At 35.2% G+C, this 18,356-nt stretch overlaps 1 protein-coding gene across 1 annotated transcript in view; it reads left to right on the top strand.

The window, feature by feature from the left end:
* The window catches only part of Etf-QO (electron transfer flavoprotein-ubiquinone oxidoreductase), a 251,665-nt gene that overhangs the window by 20,601 nt on the left and 212,708 nt on the right, over nucleotides 1–18,356 (top strand). Inside the window, exons 5-6 of the mRNA XM_089105375.1 lie at nucleotides 1,190–1,599; nucleotides 7,903–8,084. Coding sequence (XP_088961501.1) covers nucleotides 1,190–1,599; nucleotides 7,903–8,084 — 592 coding nt within the window. The remainder of the gene's footprint in view (nucleotides 1–1,189; nucleotides 1,600–7,902; nucleotides 8,085–18,356) is intronic.

The following is an 18,356-nucleotide window of genomic DNA, read 5'->3' as shown; positions in this document are numbered from 1 at the left end:
AAACCCCCGGGAAAAGGCCTTTAAGTTATAAAATTTGCCCGTTGTTTGCGCATAGTATTTGTTATTCGGATGTATGCATACATTTTTGGGTGGTGTGGGCGAAAAATTTTCTGCTGGGAGTTTTTCATAGGGGGAATATTTCTAGGGGGTGAGCTTGTCAAGGGAAATTATACACTGGGGGAGTTTGCCAGAATTCTTATACAAAATTGTTTTTATATGTCTTGCTTTCTCTTTTCCGTCTCAATTTTGCACGCGGAGTGGTTAAGGGTGATTGTCCAAGGTAAATTTTCACTGGAATTGAATTGTCTAGAGGATATTTCCGTGTGAAGGGGGTTTCTCCGTGGAGGTGAGGCCAGATTTCCTGGCATTATTTAAAAAAATGATCAGAAATTAAATTATATAAGAACAGTTTTTTTCAACTGAAAGTAAGGAGCAACATTAAAACTTAAAACGAACAGAAATTATTGAGTATTTAAAGGGGATTTTCCCCTCCTCAACACCCCCGCTCTTTACGCTAAAGTTTGAGTTATGTCCCAATTATTAAATAATGACTCCTTGAACACAAGGGCCGTTTACTTAGAACAATAAGATTTTTTTTTAAAAATCACTAAAAAACTTTAGCGTAAAGAACGAGGTATTGAGAAGGGTGCAGCCACCTTTATATACGTAATAATTTCTGTTCGTTTTAATTTTTAATGTTGCTCCTTACTTTCAGTTGAAAAACTTGTTTTTTTAACATTTAATTATACCGGAAATGGTAAAGAAAAAGTGGAAACGCTGCTTGTTTTGTTTTAAATTTATGTACTCACCATCCACGGGAAATCTAAGTTGTCTCGGCTTTCCAGATATAATTTCACCGACATTGTGAATCTAGTTAACATAAGATCTCTTGTTATTATCTATTCATCTATCAAGTAGTTTAATTCTTTATTGTAAAGTCTGTAATGGATTGAAAAATCGTATATCAAAAGTAGATTTATATATATATATATATATATATATATATATATATATATTATATATATATATATATATATATATATATATATATATATATATATATATATATATATATATATATATATATATATATATATATATATATATATATGTGTGTATTTATATAGTTAATATATACAATAATTATTACTATAATTATATTATAAATAATTAATGTTCCTTATTTTAGGTATGCCAATGAACAATCATGGAAACTATGTTGTTCGTCTTGGACATGTAGTCCGATGGCTTGGTGAACAAGCTGAGGAGCTTGGGGTAGAAATTTATCCTGGCACCCCAGCATCTGAAGTTTTATTTCATGAAGATGGTAGTGTAAAGGGCATAGCAACTGGGGATGTGGGTATTGCCAAAGATGGCTCCCCAAAAGACCAATTTGCAAGGGGTATGGAGTTACATGCCAAGTGCACAATTTTTGCAGAAGGTTGTCACGGACATTTAGCTAAACAGCTGTATTCTAGATTTAATTTGAGGAAAGATTGTGAGCCTCAGTCGTATGCTATTGGGTTGAAGGAACTGTGGGAAATTGAACCGGAGAAGCACAGACCTGGAAGGGTTGAACATAGTATTGGATGGCCATTGGTGAGTCATCACCTCATTCTTTCCTAATGATTATTTTCTTTCCTCCTTCTTTTCCGTGTTGATTCGTCCTCATGCTTTTATGTATTTTCTTTTTTTTACCTGTGTTTGTCCCTCTTTTCTTAGCTTTAGTAGGCTTTGTCCAAGGGCAGGCCCAGGATTTTTGTTCCCAGGGGGGGTGTATTTTTTGGAGTTTTTTTTTACAAAAGGACTTTGAAAAACTATTACAAATTTGTTAATATGTATTTTTGTTACGTTTTACGAGTAGGATAAAAATTTCGAAGGGGGGGGGGGGCTCGGATTTGACAGTGTTAAGATGTTATCATCTGTTTTATGTTTTGTCGTTAAAAAATATAGTAGGTAGTTCATAATTTTGTACATAGTTTTAGCGTACTTTTGGAGACAAAGTGTACGCTTGGCCCAAAACTCTTCGCCTTCATTTTGTTTTCGTATCTTTTTCAACAAGCTATTTGCTTCATTCAAGTCTATTATGTGAATTGATTTTTGTTCAGATCTGTTTTAAATTATGAAATGCAATTTTTTATCGCAAAAAAACAAGGGAGAGAATCTTTTGCTTGTATGGAATGTAAAAATCTCATTTAGTTTCCTAATAGGATTTCCTAACTATAATTAGGTTTTTAACTAGTTTCAAATGTCTTACTTTCATTGCAAATTGAGTAATATTAAAGTATGGTTTTTCATTTTATGGTAGATTGCTGGAGCAAAACCAATTTTTAATTAGGGAAAGTCTGCTTTGTTGAAGTATATATTTTTTCTAATTTGGCTTTAATCATGTGGATTAGCGCCAAAAGTCAGGTAGTCATTGATGACAAAAATGAAGAAGCTGATTCTATTTTAAGATAGATCCGTAAAACTAATGACTCACAGTTTAACTTTAGCCAGTTTATTTGTTCGATCCTACTTCTCTGTAACCAAACAGACTTTAAGACCATCGGGGAACTTAGTACTTAGTCTTCTGACGTCTTGTACTAAGTCTTCCTCGTCTTGTCTTAAGTATCATTTGGCCAATTTTGGTATCATTTTGGTATCATTTGGCTTTAATCATGTGGATTAGCGCCAAAAGTCAGGTAGTCATTGATGACAAAAATGAAGAAGTTGATTCTATTTTAAATTGGAGCCGTAAAAACAGTTCATAGATGTCATCTAATGACTCACAGTTTAACTGAGTTGCTGCCTATGCTGTTTTAATTTGACCAAGGGCTGTTGTCCACGGGTTCTCTTTGTTGCTGCCTATGCTGTTTTAATTTGAACAAGGGCTGTTGTCCTCGGGTTCTCGTAGCTGCGTTTTCTTACAAAACTGAAGTTCATATATATGCATCCAATTTAATTGGTTCTGTCTAAAATTCACGCGTCATGGTGGTTAGCTAAGTGATCAAGTAGCCAATCAACGAGATCGAGCAGCCAATAAAGTAGCCAAGTAGCTAATGAAGATGTTATTTAGCCAACCACCACCCGGCGATTCTATTGAAGTAGATTCTATAAAAAAGACAAAGAAATACCGCCTTGTGACTCGCAGTCACTAGCAACTCGCAGTTGTAAGTCGCATGTGCTTTTTCCATTTGACAAACCTCGGGTTCTCACATTTGTGTTGTTTCGAATGTTTTTTTCCTATGACTTACTCTGTTTTTTGTTTAAAATAAATAAATAAAGACAAGTTTTAATTTTTGTACGTTAAATATCTTCGTTATGCGTCATGATGTTGACGGGATGTGCTGAAATAATTTAAGTATTCTAAATAATTTAATTAAAAAAATTAATATTTTAAATATATAATACCACCACAGGACAATGTATATGACTACTGCAACCTAAGCTCGAACTGAGCATTCAGTCAAACAGTTCGTGGTAACGAACTGTAAGTAAGGAGCGACCCGGCTCAATAGTAAACGAAATTCTAAAAACAGAATTTTTTGATACCAGTAGATATCTCAAAAGAATCCGATTTTTATGCTGATTTCATATATGTAAATTTTATCACGTTTAGTCTTCCAAGTCTACCCATCAAAAGCTACGAGCCTGAGAAAATTTGCCTTATTTTCGAAAAAAGGAGGAAACACTCCCTAAAAGAATTTTAATGGTTCTTTTCGAAACTTAATGAAAATCACACCATCAGATTCAGCGTATCAGAGAACCCTACTGTGCAGGTTTCGAGATCCTATCTGGAAAAATGTGGAATTTTGTATTTTTTGTCAGAATAACGATCACGGATGCGCGTTTTTTTTTCAGGGGTTATTGTATCGACCCAATGGTCCTAGAATATCGTGAGAGGGCTCATTCTAACGGAAATTAAAAGTTGTAGTGTCCTTTTTAAGTGACCAAAAAATTGCAGGGCAACTAGTCCCCCTCCCACGCTCATTTTTTCCCAATGTCACCCGATCAAAATTTTAAATATCCATTTTGATCGGCGTAGTAAAAAAATCTAATAACGACGTCTTTGAGGATGATTTAATCCCCCACAGTCCCTGGGGAAAGGGCTGCAAGTTGTGAACTTTGCCCATTGTTTACATATAGTATTGGTTATTGGGAAGTATACAGACGTTTTCAGGGGGGATTTTTCCGGGGGGATCGGGGAGAAGATTACGTGGGAGGATCTTTTCATGGGGGAAGGAATTTTTCCATGAAGGGGGCGCCGGATTCCCTAGAATTATTTAGAAAAACGATCAGAAATTAGAAAAAAAAACAAGTTTTTTTTAAACTTGAAGTAAGGAGCGACATTAAAACTTAGAACGAACAGAAATTGTTCCGTATATGAAAGGGACTGTCCCCTCCTCAACGCCCCGCTCTTTACGCTAAATTTTTTTATTGTTTTAAAAAGTAGAGTTGTAAGAAAAAGTCAAACTTTAGCGTAAAGAACGGGGCGTTGAAGAAGGGATAGCCCCTTTCATATACGAAAGAATTTCTGTTCGTCTTAAGTTTTAATACTGCTCCTTACTTTCAGTTTAAAACCAATGTTTTTTTTATTTAATATCAGAATGGATCGGATACATTTTGGAATTTTCAAAGTATTTTCATTTTCAGAAAAAGATAAGCAATATGGCTTTAACATTTTCTTAGATCCCATCATAGGTGATTGCTGAAGAGGAGGGTCGAGTTGCCAGTTTTTTTGTTTTTTTTTTTTGTTCTTTTTTTTGTTCCATTTCGGGTTGGACAGTCTGGATCTAAGCTCTATTTCCATTCTAAAAGTCCCTCAGAACTTAGCCTCCCTCTTGATAGGCTATTTTTATTTTGTACCTTTCGTGGTGTCCTCCGCTTGCAACATGCTGCCAGTCCTGGCAATTATTTCTTTTTTTTTAATTTAAGGAGGGGGGGGGGTCTCTTTGAAGGCAGCCTCTGCTTCAACAAAAATCCGCCTTCTTGACTTACTTAATTCTCCTGCTGACTTGGCACCAGTAGGCGCCAGCTTCTTACCCCAATAAAATTTTTCACCCAAATATATAGAAGAGCGTGAGTACATAGTTGATACGTGAAAAAAGTTACCCCCCCCCCGCCATACCTTACAATTGTTCAATATTTATTTTTCAAACTGAGCTTTCTTTTTATCCTTTTTTTAAAAATTAAATCGTGTTTTGTGGTTTTTAGTCACAAGACTAAACTGTCCTCGTGTTTTATTCCCTTTTAGTTCTAAGAGTTTTGATTGTTTTGACATTTTTACAGCTATTTTGAAATTTTGAATGCTTTTATTCCTGGCCAGCCCTATTATATTTGCTTCTTTGAGTGTGTATGTTAATTGATTCTAAAGTTCAAATTTGGCCCATCTCGGCTTGCGATAGCCATCTGTCAGAAATAGATCTTATCTTATCATGATCGTAGATTTTTCTACTTATCTCTGCCAGGTATGATGTTTGACAGATCCCCCAAATGACAATTTTTGTGTTTGTAAAACCCTGATAGAAACGCCAGGTCAAGGCGCTCATGAAATGGTTGAGTGGGAATGGTAACATATACTAACTTGTTGCTCTGATTGTTCTACTTTTGGAATCGCTGGGAAGGAACAATATGAGTTTTAGGGGCTCCAGCAGAAAAAAAAACAATTATAGCCAGGAACGGGCCTAAGTCACTATGTGGAATGATGGATAGTCTAAGAAGACTTTATATACCCAGAGGTGACTTCTAGCTTCCAAGAACATAGTAATTTCACTTCACTAATGTCTTCTGTCCTCTTAAGACCTGATGAGAAAATTATTCTTAGAAAATGAGGAGCAACTTGTATTATTGACTCCCATTCGAAGAAGAAATCAGGCTGATGATTCGCACTTCTTGCTTTAAAAATTAGTAACTCTGTGGTTTTGGTTGCATGGAAATTTATATTCCATGTAACTGTCCAGTTCTTTACCTTCGCCGGGGTATCCAGAGGATTTTTATAAAGGAAAAAAGAAGGAAATTCTTTTTTTCCTTATAAAGGAAAAAAAGAAGGTATTTTATAAAAAGAAGAATGAAAGAAAGTACGAAAAAACGCGTCTAGGCGATTACCCCACCCCCCCCCGCCCACAAAAAAAAACACCACTGAAAACAGCCCCGCGGAAATTTCCCCACACGCAGAATTGAGCAGCTTAAGAGACAGTACAAAATAGGAACTAGAAAGCGTCAATCAGATATCCTAAGTGGTAATAAAAGGGATATCAAAAACGGTCTTAGAACAGGGGCTGGTTGGTGTCCAATCACTTTTTACTTATAAAAAAAATATGTGGAAGTATTTTCCAGGGGGGGGGGTGGTGGTAAACGTCGGCTCCCAGAAAAAAACATGTGCAAAATTGTAGTTTATATCTTGTGCCATTGTTTTACTTTTTTTTTTTTGCCCTTTTTTTTAACCTTTTAATTAACTGGATGTGGCGATAGTACTTCCTAATGTCTTGAAGGTCTGTGTGGCCTAAGTATATGCAACTCATAATCTCTTGAAAATCTGTGCAGCAAGTCTGTGCAGGTCAAAATGACATTAGGTACAAATTGCTTTAATGAAGATTCCGACAGAAAACGCACCTTAGATCAGATGGCACCTCTGTAATATTTGTTGCGATTGTATTTTTCGATTCCTCTAAGAGCTGGTAAGCCATTTGATTTCCTAGTTACCCTCTTCTTTTCATTTATAAGCTTGACATTCAATTTTGCAAATAGTTTTTACTTGTAAGGCCATCTTCTTTACATTATATTCCAATCACTTCCCATTTTCATCTCCATTATCACTGATTACAGAAATCGTAATTGATTCAAGCCACCGAACATAAATTTTAATTGTACAAAAAAAATTAAATTAAAAAAACTTTAATTAAAAAAGAAACTTTATTGAAGATTGAAGGGAAAAAAACGAAGGAATCACTGCTTCCTTTGCAAAAAAGTGATTTTACTTTTTTTCAAGATGGTTGGCTCAGAACCTCCAAGGGGTTTTCGGTCATGCTGATTCCAGTGTTACATTTTTCGTTCCAACCCGTTGCCATTTTTCATAATAAGTTTTTACTATTAAGATAAACATATATAATAATTCCCTGGCGTTTTGCAAAAAGGGCATAAGTCTACTTTTCATAATTTTACAGGAGAACAAAATGAAAATAAAAACGCACAGTAAAAAAAAAATCTTTGACAATAATCAGAATTTAAGAAACTCGAAACTTTAAAGACAGATTCCTTGCTAACTTTTTGATCAAAATTCATAAGAAATGTCCAAATTGCTGAATTGTTCGCTACTTAGAAGCTAAGGGACTTGCGAACTTTTTTACTACCTTTTCGAACAATTTAAAACTCGGTCAGAATTGAACGCACATTCCATTCTGAATAGACAAATCGAAAGATCTCTTCGAGCTCTTTCAAACCATATGTTTAAATCATTTTTAGAAAAAAGTGGACTTAGGCCCTTTTTTCAAAACGCGACGGAGATATCTGCCTGCATCACCTTTAAATGAAAAATTTTCTTTTCACTAGACAGTTTTTTTAACATGTTTCAAGATTTTGGGTTATTTTTTGGGTGATTTTTTAGCTACAATTCAGTCTTTATTAGGGTGCATATACTGCTGCAACCATGACCAACTTTCTTGTCTATATTGCCTGTAATTAAAAAAAGAAATCTGAAGTTGTGACGTTTTGTGAAATACGGAAAGGGAAAAATCAGACGTTTTCGCCATTGGCGCTGATCTCCTCTCGGTTCAATTCAACTAAACAGTACCGCTCCGCTTTTTGGTTGAAATAGATTTGCATTCCTAGATAAGACTTTGAATAAGACGAAGGTCCTTATAAAAGTAATCTCGTAGTGTTGATTTTCTCTTTCATTTGCTGTAAACCTTGTGTTTTATTTAGGATAAGAATACATATGGTGGCTCATTTATATACCACGTGACTGATGAGAACAAATCACCCCTCGTCGCTGTTGGCTACGTAATAGGGTTGGATTATAATAATCCATATTTACATCCATTTAAAGAATTTCAGAAATTCAAAATGCATCCAGCAGTGAGGAAAACTTTTGAAGGTGGAAACAGGTTAGTTAAGTTTTTGTGTATTTTACTTTAAAGTGCAAAATCAGATACTACCTAAGTAGGAAATTTGAATTACGTCTGTGATGTTTAGAATTTAAAATAAGATTAATGTTCCTTTGAACCTAATGATGAGTAATTAGTAGCTAAATGAGAGTATTATATTCTTTACTTTAATATAAAGGGCAATAGAACTTTCAGTTTCCTTGCAAATGTATCTTTCTCTGATAATAGACTACTGTTGCTTCCATTTAATCACCCTTGGCAGAAAAACCACATTTCTTGATGAAAATGCTTAGTTTCGTATTTTTGTATACAGTAGTTTTATGGCTCTCATGCATGCTGAATTCCATTACATATTTTTCGTCAAGATTTCACATGTTGTCGGGGATATTTTAGCAACTTTTTTAAATTGTTCAACTTTTATCAAGTTGATATATTTTTAATTAGTGAATTTTATATATTTAGAATGATCATAAAAAATACAGAAACTCGGTGCATGTGTTGTAAAGAAGGTTTAGTTTTTTAGAGTTTTGATGTCTGTTTTTTATCTGTTTTTCTTATGTCTTTATTTTTGATGTTTTTATCTGCTTTTTTTATGCCTTTCTTTACTTGAATCATCGTTACTCCGAGGACTCTCTTGAGTATAATGGTGGCTATTATCACACGATGAGAATTTTGGAAAGGTATTATAGTATTTTCTAAGGTGTTTGATGTAACTGTTGTGGCAACCTAGTAAAGAACGAACCCTAGCCAATAGTATACAATAAAAGGACAGCGTCAGGTGGAGTAAGATTTATTATGTTGTTTTATGAGGTCATAAAAATGACGTAATCTGTTTGTGATTTATGGCGTAACTTGTTCGTGAGGGCCGAAAATCTGAGCTACTTGCGATTTTGCCTGACCTAAGTGAGGACCATTGAAAAGCCCATGAAGCTGTTTCTTCTGCTCAGTATATATTTTATATATGAGGGTTGATTCTATATCCCATCATGTGATATGATACACTGGGAGTTTATTTTAAACGTTTAGTCTGTTTCCTATATTGTGCACGTTTTGATCTGTTGCGTTGGATATCCCTTTGACAATAAATGTACCACCTTTTGTCTTTCACGGACTTGTGCATGTTGCCCTACCGATGGTTAAGTTAGTCTGAGTACCGTTTGATGAACTTTTGGTTCAATAAATTATAAATCGGTAGAGGAGGAGCATGCGTAGCTGTTGTGGTTTGGCGCTGCAGCGAGTTGTTAGTGTTTCTTTAGCGATTACTCCGTCTACTGTGCCTTTTGTACCTTTTTTTGACGGGCAATAAATGAATAATAATAATAATATAAATATTACACGTCACCTACTAAACTTACAGTATAGAGAAAAAAAAATCAAGATAAACTCATTGACTTGGCACTGGGGGGGGGCTGTCCCACCATTGGCACTTGAGTGGAATATTATTAAATACGTCATTGCACACAGGGATAAGGGGATCTCCCCTACCTCGAGAAAATAATTATAGAGAATATACTTTTCCTATTTTGAAGACCTCGCTCCTTCGTCCCCGATCGGAAGTTGACCTGTGTATGTCTTTGTTGGATCATGTGAGTAATCTTTTAATATTGTTCCGGTCATTGAAATCTTTCAAGGGGATCCAAAAAACCCTTTCTTGAGGGGTGAAGGGTGGCTGGGCCTGCTAAAAAATAAGTTCAAGAAACGGAAAATAAAAGCTAGAAGAAAGGTTTTTTCTAAAAAAAAAAAAAGGTGCGAAGATTTGTTATTTAGCGCATTTTTCACCTTTTGTATAATTTTTATTTTCGAGGGTCTGTGTGTGCAGGGGGGAGGGTGAGTTTGGATGTCCTTTCAGCCCACTTCCCTCCCACTTGTAGTCATTCACTGTATTTCTACCTTGGCTCTCTCAAGCTAGAAAACAAGGTTATTCTGGTTCAACGTTAGTCTGCTTGAGACGCTGCTATATAACAAAGCATGCTGTGTTTTCTTTTTATTCCGTATATTTCTATTTCTTCATATTCTATTGGGATTTTTCATTTTTGAATCTTCTTCTCCCATTACAGTAATAACGCCATTTCTCAGTGGGAAAAATATTATATCCATCTGTAATGTAACACTCGATAAAGTTTATTTACATCAGAAGTTTTTCGCTTTAGCTTTCTAAATCATCAGAGAACATCTAAATGTTTTTATGGTTTTAGGTGATAATGCGAAGTCCTTACTTTCAGAAAGAGTGGAAAGTTGTAGAAGTCATAGAAGAAAAGTTTTCTTTACGAGGTGTAAATAACACAATATAACAACATGAACAGAGATGTTTATAGTTAGGGGTAGACAGGCGAATAAATAAATTACAAAATTTTGCAATTAGAGTTTTTGTCAGATAAAAACAATTTTAAGACTTGAATTATGGGTGAAGAGAGTTTCCAAAAATAACCTTTTGAGGTTGTATTTATCAATTTACTCTTTTTAAGAAAATATTATATTAGCTTCTTTGTATTAACTTCATTTGTTTGCCTAAAGGGATTTTCTGGAGCTGTAATAAAAGAAAGGACAAAGATTGTCTTCATTGGCCAACCGTCCAGGGCCAAACCAAAAATGGGTCGTCCCCGAATGGAGTGGGAAGACGTCATAAGGAAAGATTTTAGGGAAATGAGAACTTCTTGGGAAGGTAAAAAGAGGGAGGCTTTAAATACTTTGGGATGGAGAAGTGTGCGTAGCTGTGTTGACCTCATGCTGCTTGGTGCAGCGAGTTGTTACTAGTAGTAGTAACAACGCTATGCGAGGTGCAAACCGTTAATTTTTGTTAACATTAATTTTTGGAGAAACTCATTTCGGGAATGTTGCTTGGGAGACTGAATACTCAAATTTGGTTGCGTTTATTTTGTTGGTTGGTTCGAATAGTATTATGACATGAAGCACTGTCGCAGGGAGTGAAATCTTTCAAATGTTCTGTCTCATTCTCCCATGCCTTCACCCCCAAAGGTTTTAAACTCAAATAAGAAAAGGGCACTTTATGTTTTAACTCTCTTTAATGATGTTTTTAGTCAATTATTTAGTTGTGTTTTTAATTAATTTAAAACATCAATAATTATGTTTTAATTAATTATCTTATTCCTTAAACCAACGTGTGGCTACATGTTTCATTATATTTTGTCACAAAAAGATTAATTTGTCTCAGATATATCAAAATTGTTTTATTGAATTTCATCAAAAATAGGAAATTAAAGGGATATAAATGTTTATTAAAATCAGCTGTGGCTTGGTCAGATTTCAGGGGCTTTAACGAAATTAGTGGAAACAAGTGGCTTAGCTTTTAGCTTAAACGAAAGTAGAGCCGAGACAGTTTGTGTCTATGACAGAGTAATTAAATGTAACTTTTTCAAAGTTCTATTCATTAATACCTTTGCAAGATAAGTAAGACTTGAAGGCTTCCTTATCCAACATAGGCCCTACCCCCTACCTATGTCTCTTATTCTACCTACCTGAATAGATACATTTTTTATCCCCTAATTTCTTGTTTCCTAACTCTAACAATTCTAAACACCTAACAATTCCAATTCAAATTGCCTGAATTGTCAGTCAAAATTCCATTACTTCCAAACGATAGTTGTCTTTCCACGTCGTAACGTTCCATGTTGCGTTTTGATATTATTTAGAGAATTGAAATTGTTATCGTTTCAAGAAAAGCAGTGCCCCCCCCCCCAGTGCAGGTCCCCGACTAAGAACTTCGTTCCAAGTCTAATAAAAGTGCTTAGTAAAACTGTTGAAACTGAAATGGTGAATTCGAGTTATAATAAGAAGAAAATTACCATGTAAATATTTTGATTTCAACTGTAACAGACACTCAGGATTTTTTTTTTCTACGGGGGGTGGCAATTATTTTTGATAGGTTGATCAGAAGTCTCCAGAAATTTGAAAAATTAGATTTTTTTTTGGGGGGGGGGGGATGGACGGGACCTCTCTGAGTACTACCTCGAACTGTAATTTGTAGTCTAAAAGAATGATACAGCACTTGATTGTGATATTGATTCGCAGATATTTATAGCTTAGTGTGAAAATCTTATTACGATTTTGAATTCTGTATTTGTTGAGAATTAAGTATTAATTATCTAAGTATTCTTTATTAATATAACATACTTGGCAATCATATTTGGCCCCTCTCTCCATAAAAAAAAATCATCTGAACCTCTTTCTATTTCTTGATATAGAATGTTTCAATGTGCCAATATGCTGTGGGAAAAGATCGAGGGTTCGCTGACTGTCAGAAACCACGTATGCCATTTGGTGCATGTCAAGCGTGGCAAAAGTGTGGCGGAATTTTTCCACGCGTGGTGGAACTATTCGACACATGTGGCGCGAGATGTACACTAGATGGCGGAAAGTGGGTTACCCCTCGGAAAACATCTAACAAAATCAAAATTTACTGTTTTTCTTATCGACTTCCATTATAAGTTATCCGGTGCTTTTAAAGATAATTTATTACTTCGCAGAATGAGAAATGCTTTAAACATAAGGAGCCATGTAGTTCTTAGTTACCTTTGAAAATGTTTATTGAGTTTCAACCTTTCAAATATGCATTTTCAAAATATAGGTCATATTTTTAATTTAGGGCATATCCTGTTCTGAAATATAAATTGAAACACAAAAATAACATATACCTAGGAAAAGTCTGTTTGTTAGTCTTCGGCACCTTTTTTGTTTTTATTCTGTATACCTCAGAAGGGGAAAAAACTTTTAGACCTATCTAAAAGGCGCTGTTACTCCCTTTCTTTAATTATTAAACAAAATTGTATTTGTCTATCTGTTTCGTTGTTTGTATATTCCGTTGATAGTAAAGTCAAATATAGAGAAACTACTCCTAAACTTTTTAAAGTGTTCCGGCGCAATTCACAGGAATTTGTTTTGGCTAGTTTGACAGCTAGGGTGGTCATTCACGAAGAAGTGCTAAAGCAGACTTTAACAACAAAATTGACAAAGCAAGGGAATCTTGTGACTGGCAATTCGTCGCGTTGCGGAGCACCATTACTGCTTTTGCATTTTTTTTTTCGTCTCGTCATCAGCTGATTGTGGCTCAAAAATGGCAGACATAAAAATTAGAAAACCTTTTTTACCAAAATGGGAATCGTCAGACGTGAAGAAAAGTTCGTCTGAAGTTTACGAAATTCTTAGTAGTTGAAACAAAAGAGACTGTCCCAGCTTGGAAAGTAAACTCCTCAGAGACCTAGCACTCTCGGATTCATATAGGACATTGAGTTATCTCTTCAACTGCCTGCAACAAAGTTTAGTGAACCTTCTTGATTTTCAGGATATGATTCTGGAATAATGGATCTCGAAATTCCAAATTCAGGCTGTTTCTTTTGTAAAGTTTTGCATATCATCGAAATTTCGAAGGGGCATTAAGATTTGACAAGTATTTAGACTGATACAAGTCTGGCTGGCTCATAGTTGCGAAGAGGAGAGGAGAGTTCTCCTTAATCTGGTCACCTTTAAACAAACAAAAACCTTTTTTGCATCCTGACTAATGGTCTGCGCTGCGCATGTACTATCTCCTGATTCGATGCCTTTGGCTGGGATTGCAATGCGTGGTTAGGGGTTGGGGGCAAATCATCCGAATAATCTAATCATCAGAACATCATAAACACTTTATGATAATGAATAGAAATTTAAGAACGACGCTTCTCAATACTGACCGAAACTCCAAAAAGCAGAATGTGAAAATAGTATATGCTGAGAAGAACCTATAAATCTAATGAAGTTGAATTTGCCCATTTGAATTTATTAGCATAATGAAATTTGCATTATTTCTGAAGACATGGGAAAGCAACCTCAAATAAGGACCTGATCTCGAAGAAAGTTACGCCGTCAAATTCATTATGTCTGAGGGTCTTATAGTGAAGGTTTCATACCTCTGTCTACGCTTTATTTAAACACCAAATATTCAAGCATTTTTCTACAAAAATACCAAATTTACGTTTTTCGGAGGAAAGTTGATCACTAATGCGTTTTTTCTTCTCGCCAGGGATGATTGTGCCGAACTAATGGCTGCAAAATATCGAAAGAGGGTTTATTGAGAGGGAAATTTTTGAGTTTATTTATTTATTTATTTAATTGAAAACCCGTCTTCAAAAATGTGACAATGACGGAGCATAAAATGAAAAAAAAAATAAAGCAATTAACATGGAAAATCAAAACAAGAACAAAATCAGGCAAATAAAAATCAAATATACACATAAACATCAACAGATTCAAACAAAAATAAACCGGAAAATAAATCCCCGCAAAAAACGCAATAAATACAAATAACTTGATTTTTTGTCAGAAGAAAGATCACGGATGCATGTTCATTTGTTTTTCCCAGGGGTGATCACATCGAACTAGTGATCCTAGAAGATCAGAAGAGGGCTCGTTTGAACAGAAATTAGAAGTTCTTGTGCCATTTTTAAGTGATCAAAAACATTGAAGGGAAAATATCCCCCCTAGCCGTCATAGAAATTTTCGGGCGGAATTTTCAACGAGGATGGAATTGTCAGTGGAAATTGTCCGAAGGGGTATTTTACGCAAGATTTTCAACTTTATTTCATTGGAGGGATAAACAGTTTTTTTTTTTCAACTAAATGTTAGGGGCAACATCAATACTTAAAATAATCATAAATTATTTCGTTTTTGAAGGGGGGGGTTGGCCTCTCCACAAAACCTCGCTTTTTACGCTGAAATTTGACTTTTTGCCCCAATTCTTTAAGAATGACTCCTGAAATACAAGGACCACTTGATTAGAATAAGAAGTTGTTTCAAAAGAACTAAAAAACTTTAGTGTAAAGAGCGAGGTTTTGAGGATGTGGTAATCCTCATATACCGAATAGTTTCTGTTCTTTTTAAGTTTTAATGTTGCTCTTTATCTCCAGTTGGAAAAACTTTTTTTATTACTGAAAAAGGCGAGAATTGTACCAGCGGTTGATAGAGTCTAGCAATGGTTAAACTAATAGACGTTCACACTCATATTTAGAAGGAGGCGGGACACTGGCCTTACAAGGCCATTTAATTTTTTATTATTATAAAAAAATAAAATAAATGTAAATGGTTTCCATTATTAATGGTTGGTCAGTGTCTGTAATATAATGAAATTTTAGCAAAAAAAGAGAAGGTTGCTTCCGAGAGGGGTTGCAGCCCTTCTTATATAGTGTAAAATAATTTTTATTTGCCTTAAAGTTTAACTTTAAAAAAACTTTGTTTCACACAGACAATAATCCGCGTAGAACGGGTACCGATCTCCTGGTTCTCTGCCTTCGGCCGGGAGTGCTATGAGCGGTTGGGGGTACAGATTCTAACAGACTATATTCATGTAATACACTTTTTGGGAGCGTGACGGTATTTTCAAACCCTGCACCGTTTTGCACAGGAATCACATCACTAATAACAACAACATTGTCCTCGGAAACATCACTCTAAACAATTTCCACAAGCTTCTTAAGCTCTTCCATACTAAACTCAAAATCAGGGGGAATATTTTGAGACATACCTTCACTAATATCATCTTGTGATTATTGGTCCTGTGAAATTGGATTTTTCTCTTGAATCATTTGTAGTTCTGAACCATGGAATCATTCGACGCTTCCCGTGTTTTTCCCTATATTTCTCCAGGTACCCATTTGGAGCTGGGTCAACTCTGGTTGAGCTTACAGAATCGCACCACTGACCCCCATTCCAGGCCAAGTAATTGAGCAACACCAGGACTCGAACCCTTGACCATACGGACACAGTATTTTAATGTCGCTTTTCAATTCATTAGACTAATAAAGTAATAGAAGACAAGCTTTTTTCAAATGAATGTAAAGAGTGACGTTAACTTTTAAATCAAGAAAAATGTTCCGAAGTGAAATCTCCGCTCTATACCAAGGTCGTATTCAGGGGGTGTGCTAGGGGGTTTGACCCCCCCCTGAAATGTTTGTTCAAATCATAGAAATATAAACAAATGCATAAAAACACATTTTTGATGTTTTTTTAAATTTTTCTTTGTACCCAGTCCTCCCCTAAAATATATCCCCTCCCCCCGAACAAAAACTCTGTTTTTTACACTAAAGTTTAATTTATGCTGCATTGAAAGTATTATGCATATCTATAAACACATGAGAGACACATTACTCTTTACTATTGGCCAACGCTAGAGCGCTGCCTCTAATAACATGAACTCAAATGAGCATTATGTTTATATTCCCCTACAACTTTGGGTATGTTATTGTTATGTAGCCTTATGGACTTAATGTCTCAACATGGCAAACAAACTTCGCTATCAATTGATATATGAGATTCGGTTTTTTCTATTAACTGAACGAAATTTTTGGAAGTTGTAAATATTTTATCGAATTGATAAATTTCTCAAAAACGTGAAAACGAAAATTTTGATACTTTTAAGCAAACTTGCATCATTTTTGATAAATTTCTAAATTCCTCATGATAAACTAAGTAATATTACACTGGACTAAGCGGACGGACCTGTATGAGGACAAAAAATAGGGGAAAAAAATTGATTGTATTGATTTGTAGCGCGAAAAATCATATCCTTTTTTTCGCTGGCTTGCTTGAAAATTTAGAAGGTTATCTCACAGTTTTTAAGTTAGGATTTGTACCTTTGTTTTGTGTACTTTCTATTTCTTCTACCAATGGAGAGTATCCTTCTGCCCTAATTAGACAAAACTAAGTTTGTATTTTCAATTACAGGCCTCCCACTGTGCTCATAACTATGAAAAAAGTTCATATTTTTAACCTAGGTTCATAAATGGCTCATAATTTAGAAAAAAAGGTTCATAAACTTCATATTTTTCTTGTCATCAGCTGGAAAGCACTTCTAGTTGCTGTCTCTATCCTTATAAAGGACAGGCAAAGCAAATGTTTAAAACGTTTAAAACATTTCAAACTGTAACACTCCAAGTTTTGTGAACATACATTTTCTTCTGTTCAATAAGACATTGCTGCATCTAACTTGGTTCCTATATTTCCCCTATATCTTCTTATACTAAGCTATCTTTTAGTATTTTCCATTTTCTGGCTTTAGTCTTTGCTGCCTTCATAGAGTCGGATCATGACCGAGGAAAAATTATTGATGAAAGTCAAAATGCTTAATGCTAGACTGATAGTCTCTGACGCTCTAAAGAAGTTTGAGAACAGGCCCGAGATAGTCCCTATTACCAGAGAGCTGTTGAATTTGGGGTGAAATGCCTGCCAGAGCTATAAACTGTACCCGGAAACTGAGTGATCTAGACAGGCTGAATAGGAGTCCAAAAGGAAAGAAGAAGAAGAGAAGAAGGCAAGAGAAGAGGAGGAAAAAAAAGAGGATGTTATCTGAGAAGAAGACCATTGAACACCTGGAAAAAGATTTGATTAAGAAGAAGTCAGTTGAAAAGGAGAAGAGACAAGTAGCAGAAAGGCTCCTTCAAGAAGCTAATGAGAAGCTGAAAAAAGCCATAGATGACAAAGACTTTGCAGAAATAAGCCTCACACAAAGCATCATCAAGGATTTGAGCCGCAAGATGCGCGAAGAAGATGAGGCAGCAAGGGAGGTTGAGTGGATACAGAGCAGGTTAAACAAACGAAAGTAAAGTCGTCCTTAATTTCGTCATATTTTGCCAAAAAAAAGGAACAACTAGAGTGGACTATTTTGCACTATTGTATTTTGTACTTTTATACAAATTATACGCATTTAACTGAACTCATGAAAAAAAAAACAAAAAAAAAAACAAGAAGAATATGTGCACCAGTGATTAAAACACCAACTGCCACTTTGTGTCCACGGACAGTTTCTGAGGTGAACATATCGTAAATTAGGTCCATAATAGGTTCATAAAAAGCGCAATCAAAATTTCAAAAAGTTCATATTTTTGTGGTCAAAAGTTCATAAAGTTCATATTTTTCCCAAAAAATCTAGTGGGAGGCCTGCAATTTCAAAAAGGGGAGAAGGGTATTCTTTCTCTAGAAGAAGAAGAAGGCTCCCTAGAAGTAATGAGAATCTACTTTACCTTAACCCCCCCCCACCCAGATGTTTGCCAGATACCAGAATAATAATTCTTTCTCGTTGGATGGAAAGATCAGTAACTATTTAATGCAATAACATAAGTATCACGTCTTTTTGGTGCAAGTTAATGATGAAAGATTGTGGGAAAAATGTGTGTTTCAAGGGGAAAATAAATCTTGAAGTTCAAAAAAATAGTTCTCCTAGACCCCTCCCCCCCCCCAAAAAAAGGGAAAGATAAACACCCTTTCTTAGTAATTTCATTGAAAAAAAAA

Source organism: Artemia sp. Qi Xiang Cuo, chromosome 19 (assembly GCF_049724085.1).
Source record: "Artemia sp. Qi Xiang Cuo chromosome 19, ASM4972408v1, whole genome shotgun sequence".
In the NCBI taxonomy this organism is placed as follows: domain Eukaryota; kingdom Metazoa; phylum Arthropoda; class Branchiopoda; order Anostraca; family Artemiidae; genus Artemia; species Artemia sp. Qi Xiang Cuo.
Note: the sequence above shows the minus strand (reverse complement) of the source record. Positions and strands in the feature narration are given on the sequence as shown.